General features: G+C 47.7%; 1 protein-coding gene across 2 annotated transcripts; it reads left to right on the forward strand.

The window, feature by feature from the left end:
* Nucleotides 1-20983: 20983 nt before the first annotated feature.
* Nucleotides 20984-23952, forward strand: LOC123457540 (saoe class I histocompatibility antigen, A alpha chain-like). Of its 2 annotated transcripts, none has more exons than XR_006635034.1 (8): nt 20984-21076; nt 21247-21516; nt 21659-21934; nt 22435-22710; nt 22818-22919; nt 23212-23244; nt 23380-23516; nt 23591-23952. XR_006635034.1 is itself a non-coding variant. In XM_045141421.1 (8 exons), the coding sequence occupies exons 1-7, from the start codon at nt 21013-21015 to the stop codon at nt 23421-23423; spliced, it is 1065 nt and encodes a 354-aa protein (XP_044997356.1). In that variant the 5' UTR covers nt 20984-21012; the 3' UTR covers nt 23424-23427; nt 23591-23952. The 2 variants fall into 2 exon arrangements, 1 of the variants encoding a protein (XP_044997356.1); XM_045141421.1 differs by having other exon boundaries at nt 23380-23427.
* The last annotated feature ends 281 nt before the right edge of the window (nt 23953-24233 follow it).

Below are 24233 nucleotides of genomic sequence, written 5' to 3' on the forward strand. Positions count from 1 at the left end.
TCCACGGATGAGCTGAGTGACTGAACATCAGATCTTCCCAAGGAGTGACCTGGACCCTGAGCAGGGAGCTAGATCTCACCCCGCCCCACAGAGCTGATTGACAGGATCTCGGCCCACCCTGCAGATGTCACTGACAGAATCTCAGTCCCACCCCACACAGCTGACTGACAGGAACCTAGCCCCACCCCACACAGCTGATTGACAGGACCTAGGCCACACCCTCAGAGCTGACTGACAGGCTCTCAGCCCATCCCCACACAGCTGACTGTCAGGATGCAGGCCCAGCTCCACAGCCCAGGGGACCATGGTGGCTGCACAAGCAGTACACTATGTTCCAGGTGATCTCAGGACCCGGGCTGATGCAGGCTTAGCAGCCCCCCGCTTCTGCCACAGATCCCAGATGTGAAGAAGCCAGGATGTGGGTCCAGGCCAACCTTCCAACAGTGTGATGCCACCTCACAGCCTCACCTGTGTATGTGGTTCTCCAGAGTCCTCTGATGGACAGGAACATAGCACCCCCTTCTTCTGCCTTGTCACTTGACACTCCCTCTGATGTAGAAGAAATAACTAGACAAGCCATTACTAAACTTTCCCGGGAGGCACAATCTCTTAAGATGCTCCTCCAAGCCTAAATGGGAAAGTCACAAGTGCTCAAGCAATCACGCGACCTTGATTTAGAAATACGCTCCCCCTCCAATTGCCCTGTTCAGAAAACTAAAATCAAAAGTAAAACTCTCCATGCCTTTCCTGTAACTCGCTCCCAAGTTAAACCTATTGACGGAAAAACTAATGAGGAGGAGCCACAGGATCCAGATAGCCAAGAAGAGGGGGAGGAGAATCTGAAACAAAGGAACCTGCTGGGTCAGAAAGCACTGAGAATGAGAAAGGGGATAAAACTTTACTCATTAAAGCCCAGCAATATCAGCGTCTTAAGTTGAAACATATAAACGTGTTAAAAAATGCAGTTACTTCATACGGTCCTATTGCTCCTTTCACTATCTCGCTGTTAGAATCTCTAAGTGAAGACTTACTTGCTGTTAATGACTGGGTTATGTTAACTAAAGCTACTTTAACTAGGGGTGACTTTCTTCTATGGAAAGCTGATTACACTGAGAGGTTCCAGGATGCTGCCCACCGTAATTTGGCCGCTGGTGGTTCCTCCAATTCCTGAACGCTACATAAACTTCTGGGCAACTGTCCCTACGAAACAAATGAAAGACAAACCTCCAGGATTACTTACACAAATTCAACATGCAGCTCTCAAAGCCTGGAAGCGCCTTGCCTCTAAAGGGTCAGCTGTCACCTCTCTTGCTAAACTCAGACAGGGTCCACAAGAGCCTTATAGTGACCTTATCGGCCACCTTACAGAGGCTGCTGAACGCCTCGTGGGAAAGGAGGAAACAGATAATGAATTTGTTAGACATCTTGCCTTTGAGAATGCTAACTCAGCCTGCCAAGCGGCTATACACCCCCATCACCATGTCAAAAATATTTCTCTTACACTTTCCTTAACAGTTAGGATCCGAGGAAAGGCTAAGCCCAAGCAAAAAGAGGGAAGATGGATAACATGTCCTCTAGCACCTCTGGGATAGAAGCCTCCAGAGAATGCACACCCACATCAAGGTGGAAAGTAAACGAGAGTGCCCAAGACAAAAGATGTCCCCCATACTGGGGGTCAGAGAAGAAGACACAGTAAGGACTCAGAGCTTAAAGACAGATCACACATGTTGTACACAGGAAAGCACACAACAAGACAGAAAAGGACACAGACACAAAGAAATGCTCCCCTTTACTCACATGGGTCAAGAAGGATCCAGAGGTAGCACAGATTTACACACACCATGTCAGGCACATGTGTAGATCAAAGATCCACTCAGGATGAGCCTAGTCATCAGACTCAGGAGGGGAACTGAGAGACCTGATTGGTTGAAGACTGAAGGTGTGCTGATCCCTGAAAAACCTGAAGAAGAGGCAGGAAGCTGTCATGAGAGTGGTTGCTTGCAGGCATCTTAATGGGGACTGGATGAGACCTGGGTTCTAGTTCAGCCAGGGCAGGCAAGGTGGCATCTCCTTGATCCTGTGTCCCCAGCTGACAACCTATTAAAAAGTAGCTCTCTTGCCCCTATTCTATACCATCTGGACTTCTGCGCATACTGCACAATGAGGATCAGTTCTCAGCCTTGCCAAGACCATGAAATTACTCCTGGAAAATTACCTTTGGACCTGCCAGGTTCCTGTACAGGCCCAAGCATGGCATAAAACATTTTCACTCAGGAAACAAGAACAGTGTCTTTTTCCTCTAGGCAGGGAACAGGCATCAGAACAACATACAATTGCACCAAAACCTGAATCCAATGAGTTTATTGGGTTTACTCACAGAGCAGGGTGAGGGGTTCCTTGGGTGACTCAAAGGCAGCCATATCACCAAAAAGCACACCCAACACAGGTGAGGACTCCTGGAATTTGCCTCTCTGGAGCTCACTGCAGCACCTGCAGACAGCTCGGCTCCTGGGAGAGCCTCCCCAGCAGTGGTTTTCCTGTACACAACCTTAGGGAGGCAGCTGGCCACCTTCTAAGTTTCAGCTCTGCCAGGCTGGCTGAACTCCTGCTTCTCCATCCTCCTCCAGGAGGGGATGTTCAGTTCAGAGAAAATTGCTACCCAGCACTGTCAGTCCAACCCTCAGAAGTCCTTTACTAATCCTATCACCTTGGGGAGTGCTCCTGCGACCTTGTAAGTTACAGCATCCCCTGACTTGACCTCCTGAGTGTCCTGAGCCTCCCTCCTCCCAGCAGGAGTGAAACTTCAGTCTGGACGAATTTACCATGCAACATGAAAAAAGTGCTAAGCACGAGGAGGAGCTAATGTAAAAATGCCTCCCACAGACAGCAGGTCACTGTTCTCTTCACCACAGGAGGTCTCCATGGAGCTGGGTTCTCATACAAGTGACACAGGTGACCACTGCCACCAGCAGCAGCTGTGCCGTTAGCTAAAACCTAACGACCCAGGTTTGCTTCCCCAGTACCCAAAAAATTAAGATTCATAAAAGGGGTGCTTGCGTCTCGAGTACATTTCAGTGGCTAGATACCCTGGCTTGCCTATTCTCATTCTCTGTGTGTCTCTCTCTGCTTGCAAATAAATAAAAATATTGTTTTTTAAAAAGAAAGGAAACACAGAGACATTATATAGCCAGGAGCGAAAGTAAGAGTCCTCCTGAGAGGTGGCTCACAACTGTCCACACCCCAGGGGGAAGCCAGCTTGGATGAGGGTTGACAGTCACTGTCCCTGAGCGTCCCTGTCTCGTGTCCTGTTCTCCATGGATTGGTCATTTGTCCTGACGATATCGCGCGTCTCAGTGCTGGTGACTGGTCATGGTCCCAAGCACAGCAGAGCTGGAGTTTGACCTTCCGGCCCGTGTTTACCTGCACAGAAGAGAGTTTCCACCAGGGTCTCTGAACCCACGTCACTGTGGGGAAAAGACACACAAAAAGAGTCAAATCCAGGCAATTTGAGACATAGGCTGTTTGGAAACATAAAGAAAAAATAGATGGGCAATGCTGTCTGGAATTTTAGAATAAATTTAGCGGACAGGTTATTTTGAAATTACCGTGTTTTTAATGTTATAGGAAATTTGTAGTAAAGGTTATCTTGTAATCAAGTCTCTCTAACCGCGGAGCCATCTCCACAGACCCAATTCCCACAAGGCTTTTTTTCAAAATATAAAAGGAAAACTTGGGCTGCTAACGGCCCCCTCCACGCGGGACGAGGCCGCGGGTCTGGAGGACTGGGGGACACAGTCCCGGGTAGGGTGGGGAGGGTCCGCAGTGGGGAAGCCCAGCATCAAGGACTCCCCATCTTTCACTTCTCCAGCCACCAACCCCACTCGGCTCCTTCTGCCGGGACACTGATGACGCGTCTCCTCCGCTCGCTCTCATTGGTCAGTAGTAATAAAGGACTGCAACGCGCCAGAACGCAGAGGTCCCCGAGTGCAGTACGGAGCGACGTCGCCTCGCCCGGCTAGTTCTGCCCGGACACTGATGACGCGGCACCGCCGCTCGCTCTCATTGGTCAGGAGTAATGAAGGACTGCAACGCGCCGGAACGCAGAGGTCCCCGAGTGCAGCACGGAGCGACGTCGCCCCGCCCGCTGCTCCTTCTGCCGGGACACTGATGACGCGGCCCCTCCGCTCGCGCTCATTGGTCAGTAGTAATAAAGGACTGCTGACGCGCCGGAACGCAGAGGTCCCCGAGTGCAGCACGGAGCGACGTCGCCCCGCCCGCTGCTCCTGGTGCTCGTGGCCGCCTCGGGCCTGAGCAAGTCCTGGGCGGGTGAATGCGGGGTGAACGGAGGCACCAACATGGCACAGGGCCCGAAGACGCCGCGCGTCGGCGCTCGCGCAGACCCTCCCTGGGGGTCACCGCCGGGTGGTCCCGCCCCGCCCCTGGAGTGCCCGTCCTCCCCAGGCGCCCACTCTGCTACTTCCTCACCGCTGTGTCCCGCGGGGACGCCGAGGATGGAGCTGCGGAGCCCGTCCACGCGGCAGGAGGGGCAGACTACTGGGACAGGAACACGAGGATCGCCCAGAACAATGAACAGATTCACTGTGGGAACCTGCTAAAAAACCAAATAACTATAAATAAATAATAAAATGAATGAATGAGGTAAAAATAAATAGTAAATAACTAAAAAATAAAATAAATAATAAGTAATTAAAAAACTTCTGTGGATGTCGCCATAGCAGCTGGAACAGAAAATCTCGGCTTTGGGCTGACCTGGTGTCTGTTGTCACCAGGTATGAAGTTTCCCAGCGTTTCTGTGAATGCTGCTGCTGTCCAGGAATATCATGAACATAACTCAAACCCTAACCCTAAACTTAGCCTTAAACTAATAATCCTAACCCTAACAAGCCTAGTACCAACCCTAGATTTAACAATTCTAACTTTAAAACCAACAATTCTAACCTTAACACTAATCTAACCCTAAAAACCATAACCTTAAACCCAACACTAACAACCCTAACCCCAGCCCTAACCCTAAGTACCTGAACCTTAGCTCTAACCTTAACAACCCTAACAAAAAACATTACTGTAACCCCCACCTGAACTGGGCCTAATTGAAACACTAACTTAACCCTAGGCCTCATCCTAACCCTAACAATAAGCCTAACCCTAACCCTAATGGAAACCTTAACCCTAGGCCTAACCCTAATAATAACCGTAAACAAAGACCCAATTGAAACTCCTAACCCTAACGCTCACTTTCAGCCTAACTTAAACCTGATCCTGTACCCTAACCCTAACCCTGACAATAACCCTAACCATAGGTGTAATTGAAACCCAAAACCCAACCCTCACATTCCTAACCCTAGGACTAACCACTGCGGGGTATAGAACTTTCCTCCTCCAGGCTGCGCTGGTCCTTCACACCCTACAGCTGCTGTCTGGAGGACCAGAGGCAAAGAAAATGTGTGTCTCACTACAAGCCTTATATTTGGCCAGCCAGGCCAAATGAGCCAATGGGTAGTGAATAGTGGCATGTCTGTTATGGGGGAAACCAACTGCCCTCTAATTTGATTGAAGGCCCTGCTCCATGGGAGGGAATACATCCCTGATACTGAAAACCTACAACAGGGGTAGTCATGAGTGCTTGGGGTATGAGGTCTGCTGCTGTCTGGCTCAGTGTATATACTATGCCCACCAAACTGCCCAGTCAGCACTTCTCTTAATGTTCATACCTATAAATTAAAGCCACTCTCACTTTTGGTGCTCTTTTCAGATGGCGGTGACCATGAGGTGACTCAGAAGGCATCATGGTGCCGAGAAGTGACAGAGGAGTGCTCAGCACTGAAATATGTCTATGACCCCTTCCAAGGCTCAGGGTTCATTGCCAGAGAGGCGGCAGAAACAATGTAAGAGCCGAAGGAAGGGTAGGACTCCTTACAATGTGCTTCTCCAGACACAAAATGGACTGGATACTCATGATCTCACAGTGCCTGACTCTACCTACACAAGACCATCAATAGGAGGAAAAGATCAAAATAAAAGAGAGACTGATTGAGAGGGGGAGGGGATATGATGGAGAGTGGAGTTTCAAAGGGGAAAGTGGGGGAGGGAGGGATTGCCATGGGATTTTGTTTACAATCAATGAAGTTGTCAATAAAAAGAAAAGGAAAAGAAAAAAATTATAAAGCAACAAAATTGTTTAAAGGCAAAACAATACAAAATAAAAACGAAACCAAGGACTTGAAAAGAAAGAAATGTGGGTCTCTACCCAAGCTGAATTGAGCTCATGTGATCCTCCTGCCTCAGTCTGCACAGTGCTGGGATTACAGATGGAGCCACAGGCCCAGCTTAGACTTTGTTTAAGAGGTGAGCTTTGAAAAACCACTCAGACCCTTGAAGTACACATAGTATTTTCTTTGATCTTTTCATTATATTTATCAGACAGAAAGAGAAGGAGAGTGTATGTGTGCACTAGGGCCTCTTGCCAATGCAAACGAAGTCCAGACACATGGGCCACTTTGTACATCTGGCTTTACATTTATTATGTTAAGGATGGTTTAGTGATATAGAATAACTCAAAAGAGAGAGGACACTTTGAGTCAAATGTTTCTTCCACTGATGTTCCAGATGCAGCCCTCTGGACACTCTTTCAATCCAATGTTGGTCTTCTCTGGAGTAAAAGTCATTTCCCCTCATGGACATGGGTCTTTGGTCTAGGATACCTGAGGTAGGAGACAATAAAGGATAGACACCTTTTCTCTGGCTATCCACCTCCTGCTCCATTTCTGGGGGCCCTAGATATTCATGTTAATTTGTATACGTTATTAGTGTTGATTTGTCTTCACGATTTATTTGCCTTTTTGTTTGTCTGTATGGTGTGTCACTCTAGCCCAGGCTGCCTTGAAACTCACTCTATGGACACACAGAAGCCACAGGCCAGCAGAGAGCCTCCTACTTCACCCCGATGGTGGCCCCACCTGTGGCTCCTTTGCAGGAAAAGGCTTGTACGAGTCCTGTGGCAGGGTCCACACAGGTCAGGACATATATGTACCCCGCAGTGGTAGGTTTAGGCCCTTTATAGTCTATCTGCCATTCTGCCGCAGGGCACGTTGACTGATGTACCTGTTCCATCTCAGCATCCACCTCTCCCCTTCGTAACTGAGAACAGGCCTCATGTACTAGACAGCATGCAGCATGAGACTATTTTAGCAAAATGCAAATCACTTTAGTTATTTACCACCCATGTTGGCTCCACTGTGACTGTCTCTACATGAACCCAGTGAGCAGCTTTGAGTGGCACCTGACGGCAGTTAATGACCTGTACTTTACTGTTTAATTTTCCAAGGTGGGGCCTTGCTGTAGCCCAGGCTGTCCTGGAACTCATTATGTAGTCTCAGGGTGGCCTCAAACTCACAAACTCACTTTGCATACCAAGTGCTGGGATTAAGGGTGTAACCACCATGCCCAGCTTAGACCTATACTTTGTAAGGGCATCCTTTTGCCTCCTGGTTTCCAGAGGGCTCAGGGGGCCCTGGACTGCCATGTGGAGAGCCACCAGGGGCTCCGACTGCTGTAGGACTCTGTTATGTGTCTCCTTCCACATCTGTTGTCCCCACAGTGGCCAGCCCAGTACTTGGCAGTTCTTGGTTTCCCACTAGGCCATCCATAAAGTCAAGGCTCAGAACACAGTTCAACTCCCAGTAGAATTTGTCTTGGGCAAGTTCACGAGTTCTCGCCATAAAAACTGTTCTCAATTTGACAACTGGCTGCCATTTCCTTCTCCTCCCTCTGTCCACAGGGATCTGTGTCCATTTGCTCTGCTGCAGCCGCCCATTCCTGGGTGGTGCTCCTGCCTGTACCAGTCATGCACCACGCACCCATAGAGCTGAGGTGTCCCTTCCACCACCTTACCTGGCTTGGCAGTTGCGTCGTGCACTAGCAAGGCGTTAAGCCATCATCTCGACCACATTTTCTTTTATCCAGTTTATCTGCCAAATCAGAGGCTAATGCAGAGCACATTCCCCATGTCCTTTCTCATTGTAACTCCTCTTTTACTCACACAAGTTTGGTCAGGGCAGCCATCTCAGCTTCTGCTGCATCCCTTATCACCCATAACTATAGCCCAAGCCCCTCTATTGCAGCCTGGTCACACTATTAATCATTTTCTTCCACATGCATGGATTTCAACACTTCCTTTGAACCTTCAGCCATTTTCAGGATATCCCCATCCTCACCGAGAGGACCCCACTCTTCACAGGGGTATGCCACTTTGAGGAAGACAGCCACTTTTAGAGTTCTATAGACACTCTTCCTCCCGAGAGATCAGCCTTGTTGCCATGTCTTGCTGCCCATAGCATGCCTGATGTAAGCCCCATCACCACAGGCATGCATGCCACCACACAGCACATGGGCAGGGACAGACATGTCAGTGATGCAGAACGTTGGGTCAGGGAATAATTAAATTCCATAAGCATGCATGAGTTCCCAGGTCAGTGGACCCTAATTTTAGGTCCTCATTCAAGTTAGCAAAGAATTGAAAACACAGACTCATAGAGGTGTAAATTATGAATTATTAGGTTCATTTTAGGCCGAGCTAGGATTAGAGGGAATGCAAAGAGGGAAGCCCAAGCCAAAGAAGGGAAGATGGAGAAAATCTACTTTAATGTATCTGGGACAGAGGCCTCTGAGTAATGCACACTGACATACACATGGAAGGCAAACGGGAGAGCCCAAACCAACAGAACCCCTTCAGATGGGGGTCAGAGAAGATAAGAGACAGTAAGGACACAGAACTTAAACACAGACCACACACGTTCTACCATCTCCATGTTAAAGTGACTGCACATGCATCATGGGCCAGACTCCCCCCAGTGCAGAATACTGGCTTTCTCCACCCCTGTTGTTTGCCGAGTAGACCTTCAAAATGACGTGTTCCTCTTCCTACGCAACTCAGGGCCCTCTCCCTCTCTTCTCTATGATGAGGACAGTACTACCCTGTTTGGCTTTAATAAATACTGTGGGTCCCAGCATGGTGGTACACACCTTTAATCCCAGCTTTTGGGAGGCAGAGGTAGGAGGATGGCTGTGAGTGTGAGGCCAGCCTGGACTAGAATAAGACCCTACCTCAAATACCCAAAAACACATACATACAGAACACTATGTCTCCAAAAGGAAATAGTCTCCATGGTTTTCTAAATTCCAAACATCACAAAATGCAGGTAAGTGAGAACATGCCAAGTTCCTTGTCCCCCAGCAGTCCCCAGGGATAGTCCCCTCAAACCCTGAGCTCTGAGCCTCACAGCCTGCACAGCAGCTCCCCGCATACCAGCACAGTGGGAATGTCTCTTCACAGACTTGTAAGTCTTCTCTCTGCTTTGCCTTGAGAAGGAAGGATTAGAATTTCTTTTCCTCACACTGTGGTTTCCTTCAAGTGTGTGTGGAGGGTTGGTCTTATTGGCGAGTATCAGTGCCACATGACCATCACTTCCCAGGGCTCATGGTGCTGTGGTGGCACCATAGACAGCGTGGTCTTCTTGGTGACTTTGAGAGCCTGCACAGAATAATGCGTTGTGGGAGAGGGGAACTGAGTTACAAGAGTATATAGACATGGAACCACGTGGTTAAGGGAACTACTACCTCATTAATCAAAGATCTTGTACTGACTTTAGCCACACCACCCTGAACCCACTGAATCTCAACTAAGATTTGGGAATAACCATTTGTCAGTACCTTGGGAGCACCCAACATGGGTGTAATGTGGAGCAGAGAATTTAATCAATAGGCTTTGTTTTTCTTTCAATTTCCTAACTATAGGAATGACCCCCTTCCTGGCCTCAGGCATGAGGAAGTACTGGTGCTGTTCAGGAGGGTGATTGGGGCCTTTCGTGTAAATTTGTCCTTGGGAAGGAATCTTTGATTCCCCCTGTCTCTTTTCCACCAGGGCAAAGATATAGTTGGATTTGCTTTATTTGCATTTGAAGGCAGATCTCTCCCTAAGAGGGATCTGGTGTCTCTGGACTGTGAGACAGGGATAGCTGAAGTGAAGGTTTCTCCAGGAACAGGCTTGAGGTTTGGTAAAGTCATACTCCGGGGGATGGTCTGACATTTCCTGGGAAGATGGTCTTATATAATTAGATTAGGGCCCAGGAGAGAAAAGGGAAGCCTAAAATTGCTCTCCTGGCAATTAGGAGACATATGTTTTGCTCTCCTTTGGTCATCATTGCCCAGGGCTCCCCAATTGGGCTGGCATAGCAGAGCTTGTAGGGCAGGGCCAGAAGATATCACAGTTCTTCAGCTGACCTGCTTGCCCAGTGTCTGGGGACACCGACTCCTCCCGTGATCTCTGCTCATATAGGACATGGTCCTAGGGCAGACTTTTTCTCTGAGGACATCTGAAATGTCATTCCTTTCTACAAGAGAAACAAGCTCTCATCCTGGCTTTGACCTGGGGGCTTCCATCCTCACAGCCAACAGAAGTTCCCATGGCTCATCAGGCTGCTCTGATCCTCCTGGTCCCCATTATAATAGATCTTAGCAGCCACTTGGACTACATCTTCCAATGTCTTGCCTGGCCTGGCCACTAGCATTTCCACTTTTCTAAGCAAGTCTGGGAAACCAAAGGGTTGGGAAGGTGTCCTTTAGGAGGATGTCACCCACTGAAGTCTCTGTTGGCATGTAGTGTGTTACTCATGGTCTCCTGTTCTGGAGATCAAGCTAATTGACAAAGGGTTAACCTCTGCACAGGCTAAAACGGGGGACATGGAAGACTGTGCACCTTGGGTGGAGCTTCTTGAAGGCAGGAAACTCACAGCTTCTCCGATGGTTTCCTGATAAATATAAACAGCTCCTGATCTGATCTGATGTGAACTTGTGATCTGACTTATGCTCAGATTCCCCATAGCTTTCTGCCTGAATCTAAACAAAAGCTGCAAACAGTCAGTTCCCGGAGCACTAGAGTATTTTCTCACATTATGTGTTCATTTCATGTTTATCCCAATGTACATATCCTGTTGCCTCTGGAGGGAAGCACCAGGGCATTTTGTCCCTGAGAGACAGCTGCTACCTGGACACCATTGGGTGGGTTTGATCTTAGATTTCTTTTTGTTTTGTTTGTTTGTTTTTCATTCAGGGTCTTGCTCTAAGCCAGTCTGACCCAAAATTCACTATGTAGTCTCAGGTTGGTCTCAGACTCATGGTGGTTCTCCTACCTCTGCCTCCCAAGTGTTGGGATTAAAGGTGTGTGCCACCATACCAGGTTTAGATTTGTTTTTAATGCTTCTGTCACACACTAAACAAATGTTTCCTCATCCACTTATCCTAGGGGTCCTCCTAGTCCCCAGTTAAGGGTCACTGTTGGGGACATCATGACATGTTAGCCTAACCTGGTTACACATCCTATAGCAGCCACTCCTGCTCTGGATGTCTTTCTCTATTACTTCCTTCTTTCTAGTGGGGGGTTACAGTTGGTCCAGCCCAGCATCATGCTTTTCTAGGTTATGTACTCCAAAATTGTGACATGCTGTCAGAGGTATCAGTAAACCTTCCCATATCTCTCTAGATTTGAGTCCAGAGAGGGAAAAGGGAAGAGGACCCTGGCCCTCAGACAGGAAGGAGCAGCATGAAGAGGCATCCGTCCTGCAGGAGGTCCCTGGGGAGGGGTCAGCGTGGAGGGTTCTTGGTCAGTCAGAGGAATTCTGGGAGGGGGAAAAAGCTGGTCTGGGTGATCAGAAATCGTGTCTTCTTTTTAGGAGTGTTGGGGAGGTGGTCACTTTTTCCTTCAGAAGGGGATCAGGCCACTGCCAGGGGAATGAGCCTTGCCTGTAGGATTTCTGTAACTTGGTTTTGTCTCCAAGACAGACGAACAGCAGAACATGTGGACCTCTCCCCACTCCTCACTTACAAAAGGATGTAACTACAACATGGTGTCCCAGTGCAAATTTCCATCTTGGAGCCATGACATGGGGTCACCCAGAGGATATTTGGACCATGATTCAGTGCAATAGAAAATGAATCCCAGGGCTGGAGAGATGGCTTAGCAGTTAAGGCTCTTGCCTGAGAAGCCTAAGGACCAAGGTTTCATTCTCCAGGTCCCACATTAGCCAGATGCACATTGTGGCACATGCATTTGGAGTTCATTTGCAGTGGCTAAAGGCCGTGGTGCACCCATTCTCTCTCCCTCTGTCTCCAATAAATAAAGAAACAATTTTCAAAAATGAATCCCAGCTGGGCTTGGTGAGGCATGCCTTTAATCCTAGCACTCAGAAGTCAGTGGTAGGAGGGTCAATGTGAGTTGGAGATCAATCTGAGACTACTTAATGAATTCCACGGCAGTCTGTAAGTGAGAGCCTACCTCAAAAATAAATAAATGAATAAAAATAAAATATAGGAAAAGAGAGAGAGAGAGAGAATTGAGGATTTTCTTCTTTTTATTCCCCTCAAATATTTTATATACCTATAAAACAGAGAGAGAGATGGGTGTGGTGGTGCATGACTTTAATCCCAGCACTTAAGAGGCAGAGGTAGGAGGAATGCCACGCGTTCAAGGCCACCCTGAGACTACATAGTGAATTTTAGGTCTGTGTGGGCCACAGTAATAGCCTACCTCAAAAAGAGAGAGAGAGTATTGCACACTAGATCCTTTTACCACTAGCAGTAAGCTACAGATGCATGAGCCACTTGGTGAGTTTGTTTAATATAAATATGTATAAATTCCAACATTTAGTCAGATGTGGTGATGCATACCTTTAATCCCAGCACTCAGGAGGCAGAGGTAGGAGGATCACCATGAGTTTGAGGCCAACCTGAGACTACAGAGAGAATTCCAGGTCAGCCTGGGCTAGAGTGAGACCCTACCTCAAAAGAATAAAAATAAATAAATAAGCAAAAGATGGTGTGGCTGGACCTCACCAGGTCAGACACGGAGCATTTGCAGCCTGTCATAGGAATGCCCCACCCATGCAAGTAGATTTTCTAGACTGATGTCCCACGGTCCTAGCATTTCTAACATCCAAGGACTCCCATTCATCTAACAATTTGTTGATCCTGCTTCATGTACATGGCCTTTCCAGGTGTCTGTGGAAGCGTTGGGACCTTTTGCACAAGCTTGCTCTGTGACAGTCTGGAACTTCGTGTGAGCCTCCGTGACCATGTGTGACTCACTGAGTTCCTGCAAATCCAGAGCTACATGTTTGTTGCTGTCAAATTCTGGTACCAGGGACTGGTTAAAGGCACTGGATGGCAGAGCCTGATGACCTGAGTTTGATTCCCCATAGCCATGGAAAGCTAGATGAACAAGGCGGAGTTTGTTTGTACTGGCTAGGTGCCCTGGCCTGCCCATTTCCCTCCAATCTTCTCTCTCTGCTTGCATAAAAATAACAAATAAAATATTTATTAAAAACAGGAAATGAAATCTGGACTTGGTGGCCCACACCTTTAATCCCAGCACATGGAAGGCAGTGGTAGGAGGGTTAATAGTGAATTCCAGTTCAGTCTGGGCTAGAGCCAGACACTACCTCAAAATCAAAAACAAACTCTGGTGGTGTTTCATGATTTATCCTCATGCTCTTGGTACCTCAGCTCTTGTGCTGTCTGTATGCATTGGTAGCTGGAGCTGGGAAAACACGTCTCAGCACTGTGGTTTCCTGTAAGAAACATTTTCTAAAGGATTAAAAATATTATTTTATTTATTTGAGAGAGGAGAGAGTGGGTGTTTTAGGGCCTTCCCCTGCTACAAATGAATTCTGGATGCATGCACCAGCTTTGTAGCTTATATGTAAAGTGGGGAATTGAACCAGGGTCCTTTGGCTTTGCAGGCAACCATCTTAACTGCTGAGTCATCTCTCCAGCCCTTTTACAGCATTTTGAGTTGAAACTGCCTCCTCTCTTTCAAATTAATTTGTATTTTCCCAAGTTGGAGCATTTCATACATGGAGTCTTCCTGTCAGCAAGGCCTTTCTTTTTGTCACAGTGCCTAGCAAGTTGTCTCTCTGTTACTTGTTAAATGATTAAGTTTCCATATTGAGAATTTGTTGAGTTTTTAAATTTCAAAATTAAAATAGCTCCAAAGATGTATGGATGGAGATATATATGAACGTTTATTCTTGGTTTTCTAAAGTAAGGTCTCACTCTAGCCTAGTCTGGCCTAGAATTCACTATGTAGTCTCAGGCTGGCCTTGAACTCAGGGCAATCCTCCTACCTCTGCCTCCTAAGTGCTGGGATTAAAGGCATGCACTACCACACCCTGCCAAAGATAACACTTCTTACTTAAACCTGAGACGCTTTTGCATGTAATTATGTAAATTGCTTCTGATGTTTTTTTTTTAATGGTTTCTGAGGTGGGTATATAAGCACCATGATGAGTCATGCATAACAATCTTCCTTTAATTTGGAAATGCTGTGTATTCATCTGCATGATCAGACACATTGACACTGAAGATAAATCTATCACAAATGAGCCCATCATTAGTAACTGAGAAATTTTCAATGAAACCTGATAAGTCAGCAACCACCAGTGTGATGGGAAACAATGAGGTCACACTGGCGGAGCCATGTTGCGGAACAAGTCAAACACATCTGAGGATGATGGCAGGACAGATATTAAAGCCATTTTGACATTAGCAGATTAGTTTAATAGTTCCTCATTAATGTCCACATGCCCTGAGTCCTCTAAAATTCTTACTTGCACATTGACCCTAAAACAATAAAAAAAAAAAATGGGGCTGGAAAGATTGCTTAGTGGTTAATGCATTTGCCTGTGAAACCAAGGGACCTAAGTTCAATTCTCCAGGACCTATGTAAGCCAGATACACAAGGGGCGCATGTGTCTGGAGTTTGTTTGCAGGGACTGGCATGCCCATTCTCTCTCTCCCTCTCTCTGTCTCTGTCTCTCTCTCACACTTAAATAAATAATTGTTTTTTTTTTCTAAAAAAATACAATAAATTCACATGCCCGAGCAGCAGAGTCACTGAGAAATCAAGCTGTTACTGAGCAGAAAATCTTCTCCCTGTCTCCCAGCAAACTGGAAGCTGGAAACAGCTGCACTGTATGCAGTCTCATGGGAGACAGAAGTCATCAGTGGTGAAAACAGGGGATACTGAAAACCTGAAGTTTGGCCAGACAGGCCAAATGACTGAACGAGTGCAATCATGGCAGGTCTGCTCTGGAGGAAACCAACTGCTCTCTAATTGGATGGAAGGCCCACTCTATGGGAGGGAATACATGCCTGGTACTGAAAAACTAATCAAAAGCCTGTGACAGGGCAGGTCATGAGCCTTAGGAGTATAAAGCCTGCTCTTGCCTGGATAAATGCATATATTACTCTCACCAAATTGCCCTGAAAGCACTACAGTTAATGTTCATACTCATATAGTAATGCAACTCTAACTTCTGGTTAGAGAAGCTTCTCTTCTCAGATGGTGATGACCATTGGGTTGACCCAAAGGCAACATATTGCTGAGAAGAAAAGACGGAGAAGTGACCAGCACTGAAACATCTCACACACTCCAAGGCTCAGGGTCCATAGGAAGAGGTGGCAGAAAGAATGTAAGAGCCAAAGGAAGGGTACCACTCCTTACATACAACTGTCCGGACAGAACTTGGCCTTGTTATCCAAGACCTTGAATGCCTTGCAATACCCACACAAGACCCTCATAAAGGGAGAAAAAGATGAAGACATCAAATTAAAAGAGAGTCTAATAGAGAGAGGGAGGGGATATGATGGAGAACAGAGTTATGAAGGGGGAATTGGCGGAGGGGAGGGAAATACCATAGTATGTTGTCTGTAAGTACAGAAGTTGTCAATAATACAGAAAGAGAGAGAGAGAGAGAGACAGGGAGAGACAGAGAGAGAAACACACACAGAGAGAAACCAAAAAGGCAAACAAAAAGAAAAACAAATACAAAAACAATGAAAATGACCAGGCATGAGTGGCGTCACACTTGAATCCCAGCACTGGAGAGGCAGAGGTAAGCAGACTTCCATGAGTTTGAGGCCAGCCTGAGACTACAGAGTAAATTCTGGGCCAGCCTGGGCTAGAGTGTGACTCTACTTTGAAAAGGAAATATGTGTAACTGCACAGGAAAATAAGTATCCCAGTTTGATTAAAGGAATTTGAGTAAATAGCAGCAGTGATCAGCAGGTAGACTGGGTCACATGAATTCATGCTCACTTCTTTCAAATGTTTTGTGTAAACAGCAATTGTTCAACAAATATTGGTGCTCTCAACTTCTAAGTGATGCCTTATAGATAGTGAGTCTGCTGACAATTATTTTGTAAAGTGGAGCTTAGGAGATGGGTTTGATTTCTCAGTGCCCACGAAATCCAGAAGCACTAGGTGGTGCATGTGTTTGCAGTGGCTAGAAGCCCTGGTGCACCTATTTTCTCCCTCCACCACTCTCTCTCTCTCCTTGAAAAATAAAAAAAAATAAATAAAAATTATTTTGTAAAGAGGAAAGCACAGGTAGAAGCATAGACTGTGGAGAAATTAGTTAGCGCGGTGAAGTGAGAGTCCCCACAAGCAATCAAAGATGCGTTAATGCACCTTGTTTGCTCCTTATGTTTGATAAAGTAACATGCCTTTGGAGAAATTGTCTGAGGACGTCCTGTTGCAGCCAAGTTTTAGTAAAAGGTCACAGAACACAACAAACAAACCACATTGGGACTCCACATACTTGGGCTGCAAGACCACTGAGAAATCCTGTGGATCTGAGCTGATAGCCTCCTCCATGTAGACCAGCTGACTTAAAGCTGGAAGAAGCCATTCTAAATGCAGTTCAATGTGAGAGAGAGATACCACCAGTGAACATACTCAGCAGTGGACACTGCAAGCCTTATATTTGGCCAGCCAGGCCAAATGAGCCAACGGGTGCAATAGTGGCACGTCTGTCATGGTGGAAACCAACTGCCATTCAATTGGACTCCATGGGAGGGAATACCTCCTTGATACTGGAAACTTAAAACAGGGGTAGTGATGAGCCCTAGGGGTGCAATGTTTGCTGTTGTCTGGCTAAATGTATATACTATGCTCACCAAACTACCGAGTAAGCACTTCTCCTAATGTTCATACCCTTATCTTAATGCTACTCTCACTTTGGGTAGAGAATCTTCTCTTTTCAGATGGCAGTGACCTTGGGATGACTCAGAAGGTATCATGGTGATGGAAAGAAATGACCGCAGTGCTCAGTACTGCAATATCTCTATCACACCTTCCAAGGCTCAGGGTGTAATGTGGAAGAGGTGGCGGAAAGAATGTAAGAGCCAAAGGAAGGGCAGGACTCCATACAACATGCTCCCTCCAGACACTAAATGTCCTGGATATCCATGGCCTCACAGTGCCTGACACTACCTGCAAGAGGAAAAGATCATGACATCAAAAGTAAAAGAGAGGCTGATTGAGATGGGGAGGGAGTATGATGCAGAATGGAGTTTCAAAGGGTAAGTGTGGGGAGGGAGGTTATTACCATGGGGTATTTTTTATAATCATGGAAGTTGTTAATGAAAAAATAATTAATAAGCAAAATAAAATAAATGAGTAAATAAAATCCAGGATGGTTGGAGCAATGGCTTATCAGTTAGAGGGCTTGTGTGCAAAGCCTAAGGACCCAGATTAGATTTGACTCCCCAGAATCCACATAAGCCACAAGCACATAGTGTTTCATTCGTCTGGAGTTTGCTTGCAGTGGCTAGAGGCTCTGGAGCACCCGTTATCCTTGACTTTCTCTCTCTCTCTCCCCCCCTTCTCTCTCTTTCTAATAAATAAAGTAAAAAAATGTATATATAAAACAACAAACCACATTGGGGGTGTGACCCATTTCTGATGACTGTTTTCAGGGTCAACATTTTGCTTGTTTTCCCACAGGAAAATTGGAATTCAGGTTTTCCAGAATCTTTTGATCCTACAGATAAAAGCATGTTCCCCGTGGTACGCACTGTCATGTTATCATACATAAATATGCATATATTTCCATTGGAACCAGTTATGATAACTTACTTCATAATCTCAGTCTCTGGGAAGGTGTGGCACAAAGATGTTCATGACTTTCAGGTCAGCCTAGGCTACCGTGAAATCACATTTCAACAACAACAACAACAACAAAATGTTTCTTTGGCTAGAGAGTTGGGTTCGTGATTAAGACACTTTCCTTCCAAACATAAGGACACATGTTCAGTTCCCCAGTACCCATGTACGCTAGAGGCACAAGGTGGCACATGTGTCTGGAATTGGTTTGTCGTGGCTAGAGGCCCTGGCACAACCATTCTGTCTCTCTCTATCTGCCCCCTGCAATAAAGAAATAAAATATTTTTAAAAACTTAAAACAATAAAATTATATACAATTGCTTGATATTCTCACACAAAACACACTGCTTTATTGGTACACATTGCTGTAAGAATGTGAGGGGAAAGGTGGTCTTGATGATGACTCACATCTATGACATGAGTATTTGGGGACTTTGAAGAAAGAGGACTGTCATGAGTTCAAGGCCAGCCTGGACTGCAGAGTGAGATCCAGGTCAGTCCAGACTAGAGTGAAATTCTACCTCAAAGTGAATAAAAAAGATTAAACTTTTTTGTTATTGTTGTTCACAATAAACACGTGTACAGAGATAGTGAAGAGCTTGTCATTGCTTGTGCTGTAAAATTTCAAAGAATGACTTCTCACTCCCTTGTTATTGCATAGACAGACAATACTATCCATCAATTAATAATTTCAGTGTAAATTCCTGTAAAGTGGTTAGAAACAGGAAACCTTGGGGTGAAAGAGATGGCTCAACAGTTAAGGCGCATGACTGCAAAGCCTAATCACTGGAGTTCAATTCCCTGCTACCCAATTAAGCCAAATAGACAAAGTGGCGCATGTCTCCCAAGATCGTTTTCAGCACCTGGAGGCTCTGGCACACACATATTCTCTCTCTCTCTCTGTTTCTCCCTCTCTCTTGGTCTCTCTCTCTCTCTCTCTCTCTATCTCTATCTTTCTGTTTGCAGAGCTATTACTACTTATAACTTATTATATAAGTTTATGTTTGTAAATAAAATATTTTTAAGAATTAACTCAATATCAAAGTATAGAAAGCCATTATTATATGTATGAACAAAACTAAGAAACAATTCGAAGAATATATAGCATGAAAATCTGTCCACGTAGACCCCAAATGATGAATAATGGAGGGAAAGAAAGGAAAGAGAGAAGCTGGGCATGGTGATGCACTCCTTCGATCCCAGAGGTAGAGGTAAGAGTATTGTCGTGAGCTTAAAGCTGGACTGAGACTACATAGTGAATTCCAGGTCAGCCTTGGATAGAGAAAGACCATACCTCAAAAATAAAAATAAATAAATAAATAAAATGAAAACAGAAGAGGGAGAGAACTTTAGATAATTGATAATTTTCAGGAATATTGTTGATGTAATAAAAAGAAAAATGATATAACTATTTGAACACCTACATTGGGAAAGGGACATGTATTCAGAATGTATAAAGAATTTTAACAATGAGAAAATTAACACAGCAATCTTAGTGGGTAAGTGATGGAACAGTTGTTTGTAGAAAAAAATGAAATTAGAGCAGATGAGCACATAACAATGTGTTGGTTTTCTCATTCATAAATTGCACCATAAGACAGAACTGGCCAACCACAGCATACTCACAACAATCCTTATCAGCAGTGATTTGGAGCTTGTGGAATTATCACACAAAGTGGACTGAAATATAAAATAATACTATTTTCCTCCTCAAGTCTAAACATAATTTCCAAGGCAAGAGACACAATAACAGAGTCAGGGAGACGTGAATGAATGTAACCGTTGCAATTGGTTTGAAAAGAGCAAGAACTACAAAAACCTTCCCATCATTATTTAATTTGATCAAAAGGTGAGCGATGGGTCAGGAGAGATGACAGTTAAGGCGCATGCCTACAAAGGCAAAGGACCCAGGTTCCTTTGCTCAGTACCCACATAAATCAAATGCACAAGGCTTAGCAGTTAAGGTGCTTGCTGGAAAGGCCAAAGGCAGTTAAGGCAGATAAGGCAAAATGCACAAGGTGGCATATGCATGTGGAATTCCTTTGCAGTGCCCAGAGAACCTGGCATGCCAATTCTCTCTCTTTCTATCTGGCTCTTTCTCTCTTAAATAAATAATAAATAAATAAACAAGCTATTAAATCTGTAATATCTCTATCACACCTTCCAAGGCTCAGGTCATTGTCTCTGAGCATCCCTCTATCCTCTCCTGTTCTCCATGGGATGGTCGTTTGTCAGGAGAGAGTTTCCATCAGGGTCTCTGAATCCATGTCACTGTGGGGGAAAGACAAAGAAAATGTCAAATCCAGGCAATTTGAGATATCGGCTGATGCAACCATAGAAAATAATACATGGACAGTCCTATCTTAAATATTATTATTTATTTATTTTTAGTTTTTCACAAGGTAGGGTCTCACTGTAGCACAGGGTGACCTGGAATTCCCTATGTAGTCTCAGGGTGGTCTTGCATTCACAGCGATCCTCCTACCTCTGTCTCTGTTCTGCTCAGATTAAAGGTATGTGCTACTACGCCCGGCCCTATCTTGAATTTTGAAATTATCGCTTTTTGAATGTTCTATAAAACTAATATACGTAAATCTATTTTGCAACAAGTCCCTCTAACCATTGGGCCATCTGCACAGACAATTCCTACAAGTCTATTTCGGAAAAGAACAACAACTTGTGGTGGTAAGACCTCCCCCCTCGACGTTTCCAGGCCGCGGGTCTGGAGGACAGGGGGACAGTCCCGGGTCGGGACGGGGAGGGTCCGCGGTGGGGAAGCGCAGCCTGGGGATTCCGCGTCTCCTGGACTTTCACTTCTGCAGCCGCCAACCCGCTCGCCTCCTTCTGCCCGGACACTGATGACGCGAACGCGGACGCTCGCTCCTATTGGCCAGCGGCTTTCGGGAGCGGCCAATCCATGCACGGCCCCACCCGGGGTTAAAAAGGAGGAAAGGCGGCCGCGCGGGACCCACTGTCTCCAGTCGGGGCTGAGCGCGATGTCGTCCCACACACTGCTTCTGCTGCTCGCGGCCGCCGCGGGCCTGAGCCAGACCTGGGCGGGTGAGTGAGGGGCGGACGGAGAGGCGGACACAGGCAGGCCCGGGGACGCGGCGCGTCGGCCCTCGCGCAGACCCGCCCTGGGGGTCCCCGCCGGGCGGCCTCGCCCCTCCCGTCCGGCCCCTGGCCGGGGTCCGCGGAAGTCCGCGGGGTCTCAGCGCCCGTCTCTCCAGGCGCCCACTCGCTGCGCTACTTCGACACCGCCGTGTCCCGGCCCGGCCGCGGGGAGCCGCGGTTCATCTCCGTCGGCTACGTGGACGACACGCAGTTCGTGCGCTTCGACAGCGACGCGGGGACGCGGAGGATGGAGCCGAGGGCGCCGTGGATGCGGCAGGTGGGGGCCGACTACTGGGACAGTCAATCAAGGATTGCCCAGAGCGATGAGCAGACTTTGCGGGTGAACCTGCGGACCGCGCTGGGATACTACAACCAGAGCGACGGCGGTGAGCGGCCCGGGCCGAGGGTCCGCGGGACGATCGGGACCGCGGGGCGAGGCGGGGTTTCACTTTCGCTTCACGGGGAGCCCCGGGGTGGAGGGCGAGGGGCGGGCCGGAGCGGGCGGGGCTGACGGCCGGGGCGGGTCAGGCTCTCACACCATCCAGGTGATGCACGGTTGTTCTGTGGGTCCTGATGGACGCCTGCTCCGCGGGTACAATCAGCACGCCTATGATGGCCGCGATTACATCTCCCTGAACGAGGACCTGCGCTCCTGGACCGCGGCCGACATGGCGGCTCAGATCACCCTGCGCAAGTGGGAGCAGGCTGAGGTGGCAGAGAGCTGGAGGGCCTACCTGGAGGGCACGTGCGTGGAGTGGCTCCACAGATACCTGCAGAACGGGAACGAGACTCTGCTGCGCACAGGTGAGAGGAACCATGGGGCTGCTCCTCCTTTTGGCCTGACATGCTGAGCTGCCTGTCTGCAATCAGGAGGCAAGGGTGGTCCAGGGCGTCCTGATCCTCGTCTGAGTGACTCTGGAGGATCACCCTGCTCTCAGGATACTCCAGGGTCTATCGGGGTGGAAGATCTCTGAAATCACCAACCAGGAGTCCCCTTCCATGCACCCACAGGGGGCCAGGACCCCTGTAAGGCGGGGTCTCTGCCCACCACCAGCATGTCTTCGTGTCTGCCCACAGTGATGCTATCCCTTCTCCACTCCGTTTTCCTGAGGGGAGAGTTGGAATATCCCACCCTGACCTGTCTCTTGAACTTTCCACACAGCGTCATTATCCCTCTTTCCATGTTCTGTCCTCTCCCCAGCCCTGTTCAATTCTCCAGTCCTTTCCCAGAACTGTCCTACAAGTACTGCTGGGGTTCTTCAGATGAATGGAAAATGTTTAAATTTTCCACCTCTTTCCCCCAGATCCCCCAAAGTCACAGGTGACTCACCACCCCAGACCTGAAGGGGGTGTCACCCTGAGGTGCTGGGCTCGGTACTTCTACCCTGAGGAGATCACCCTGACCTGGGAGCGGGAGGGAGAGGACCTGACCCAGGACATGGAGCTTGTGGAGACCAGGCCTTCAGGGGATGGAAGCTTCCAGAAGTGGGCTGCTGTGGTGGTGCCTTCTGGAGAGGAGCAGAAATACACATGCCACGTGCAGCATGAAGGGCTGCCTGAGCCACTCACCGTGAGATGGGGTGAGGATGGGGCTGGGAAGGGGGGGGGGACAGGAACCCTGGGGAAGGGAGCGGGGTCAGGGCTGAGAGTTGGGAGTGAGGGTCCTCATCCTCCTTTGTCTTCCCAGAACCACCTCAGTCCCCCATCCTCATCATAGCAGTGGTCACTGTCCTTGTGGTTCTCTTGGGCACTGGAGCTGCGGTTATTGTGAGGAGGAGGAGGAAATCAGGTAGGCCGGGTCAGGCTCCCTGTCTACTCTTTGAGCCCATTTGCAAGTGTGCCCTGGGTCCCTGAGGGGAAGCAGTGTCCACTCACACGTGCTCAGCCTGGTCCAGGGTGCTGTCGCTCTAAAGAACATGGAAAATGAAGGACAGATTTATCACCTGACGACTGGGGACGTGGGATCTTCTTTCCAGAGGTCACGGAGTACATCTCGTGACCCTTCCTGGGTCTGTCCTCACTGTCATAGCACATTTCTGGGGCACACACGTCACTGTTTCTCACAGATTTTCCTCTCACAGGTGGAAAAGGAGGAAACTATGCTCAGGCTCCGAGTAAGTGTGGCGAGTGGGGTGACCCCTGTGGGAGGGTGCCCACAGAACACGTGGGGAGGTCATACACCCCACAATTCTCTTTGAGTCTCTTCTTCTCGGGGCTCTCAAAGTGTCTTGGTATTTCTTCTCCCCCAGACAGGGACAGTGCCAAGAGCTCTGACGTGTCTCTCACAGCTTGAAAAGGTGACACCCCAAGGGCCGGAATTAGAAAAGGGGCAGAAGGGACAGAACTGTGTCACAGGACTCTCGGAGTCTGGACCTGTGAAGGAGAGGTGGGTTGTGGGGGTGTCGTCTACATGCAGCTGTACTGAGAATGTTCCTGACTCTTGTTCTCTATGTCACACAGCTGCCTTGTGGGACTGAAGGGCAGAAGAAGGGTTCACATCTCTTATTGTGACTCAGAAACCAAATCTTCTTTCACCAATGGTGTTGAACTTGTCTGTGTTGCCAGCGTGTCCGCATCCACCTCCTGTCCCCAGGACCACTGGGGAGATGAGGTCACCCCCACAGTCAGATGCTTTCTTTGCCCTGTCCTGTGTGTCCATCCAAAACCCCTCTCTTGCAGCTCAGTGCATTTCACTTCCCCGCTGGACATAACAATCTTATTTTGATTCAAAATCTTAATGTAGGACAATGGTGGGTCAATTAACAGATATGTTATTCTAAAATTTGATGGAGGAAATAAAGGGTTGCCTTGAGGACCTTCCAGAATCTGTGTTCATTGTATTGAGTGGAGCAGCTGGATCTCACCCCACCCCACAGAGCTGATTGACAGGATCTCACCCCGCCCCACAGAGCTGATTGACAGGATCTGGCCCACCCTGCTTTCTTTCTCCTCCCAGCCTTTCACTGTCACCTCTGCCTAGGTCACTCCCAATGCAGGGAGGCCTGTTGTCCACCATGGCAGGAGCTGGGCGCACCCTGGGACCCGCTCACTCGTGGTGGTTGACGTCTCCTCCTGGGCCACCGAGGCTGGCCCCAGTAGAGCC

Source organism: Jaculus jaculus, unplaced genomic scaffold (assembly GCF_020740685.1).
Source record: "Jaculus jaculus isolate mJacJac1 unplaced genomic scaffold, mJacJac1.mat.Y.cur u25, whole genome shotgun sequence".
Classification (NCBI taxonomy): Eukaryota; Metazoa; Chordata; class Mammalia; order Rodentia; family Dipodidae; genus Jaculus; species Jaculus jaculus.

Bases quoted from the DNA above. Each gene is read 5' to 3' on its own strand.
- LOC123457540 (XM_045141421.1), top strand. From the start codon at position 21,013: ATGTCGTCCCACACACTGCTTCTGCTGCTCGCGGCCGCCGCGGGCCTG. The intron at 21,077-21,246 runs GTGAGTGAGGGG...CCGTCTCTCCAG, and splicing joins CCTGAGCCAGACCTGGGCGG to GCGCCCACTCGCTGCGCTAC. The intron at 23,245-23,379 runs GTAAGTGTGGCG...CTTCTCCCCCAG, and splicing joins AAACTATGCTCAGGCTCCGA to ACAGGGACAGTGCCAAGAGC.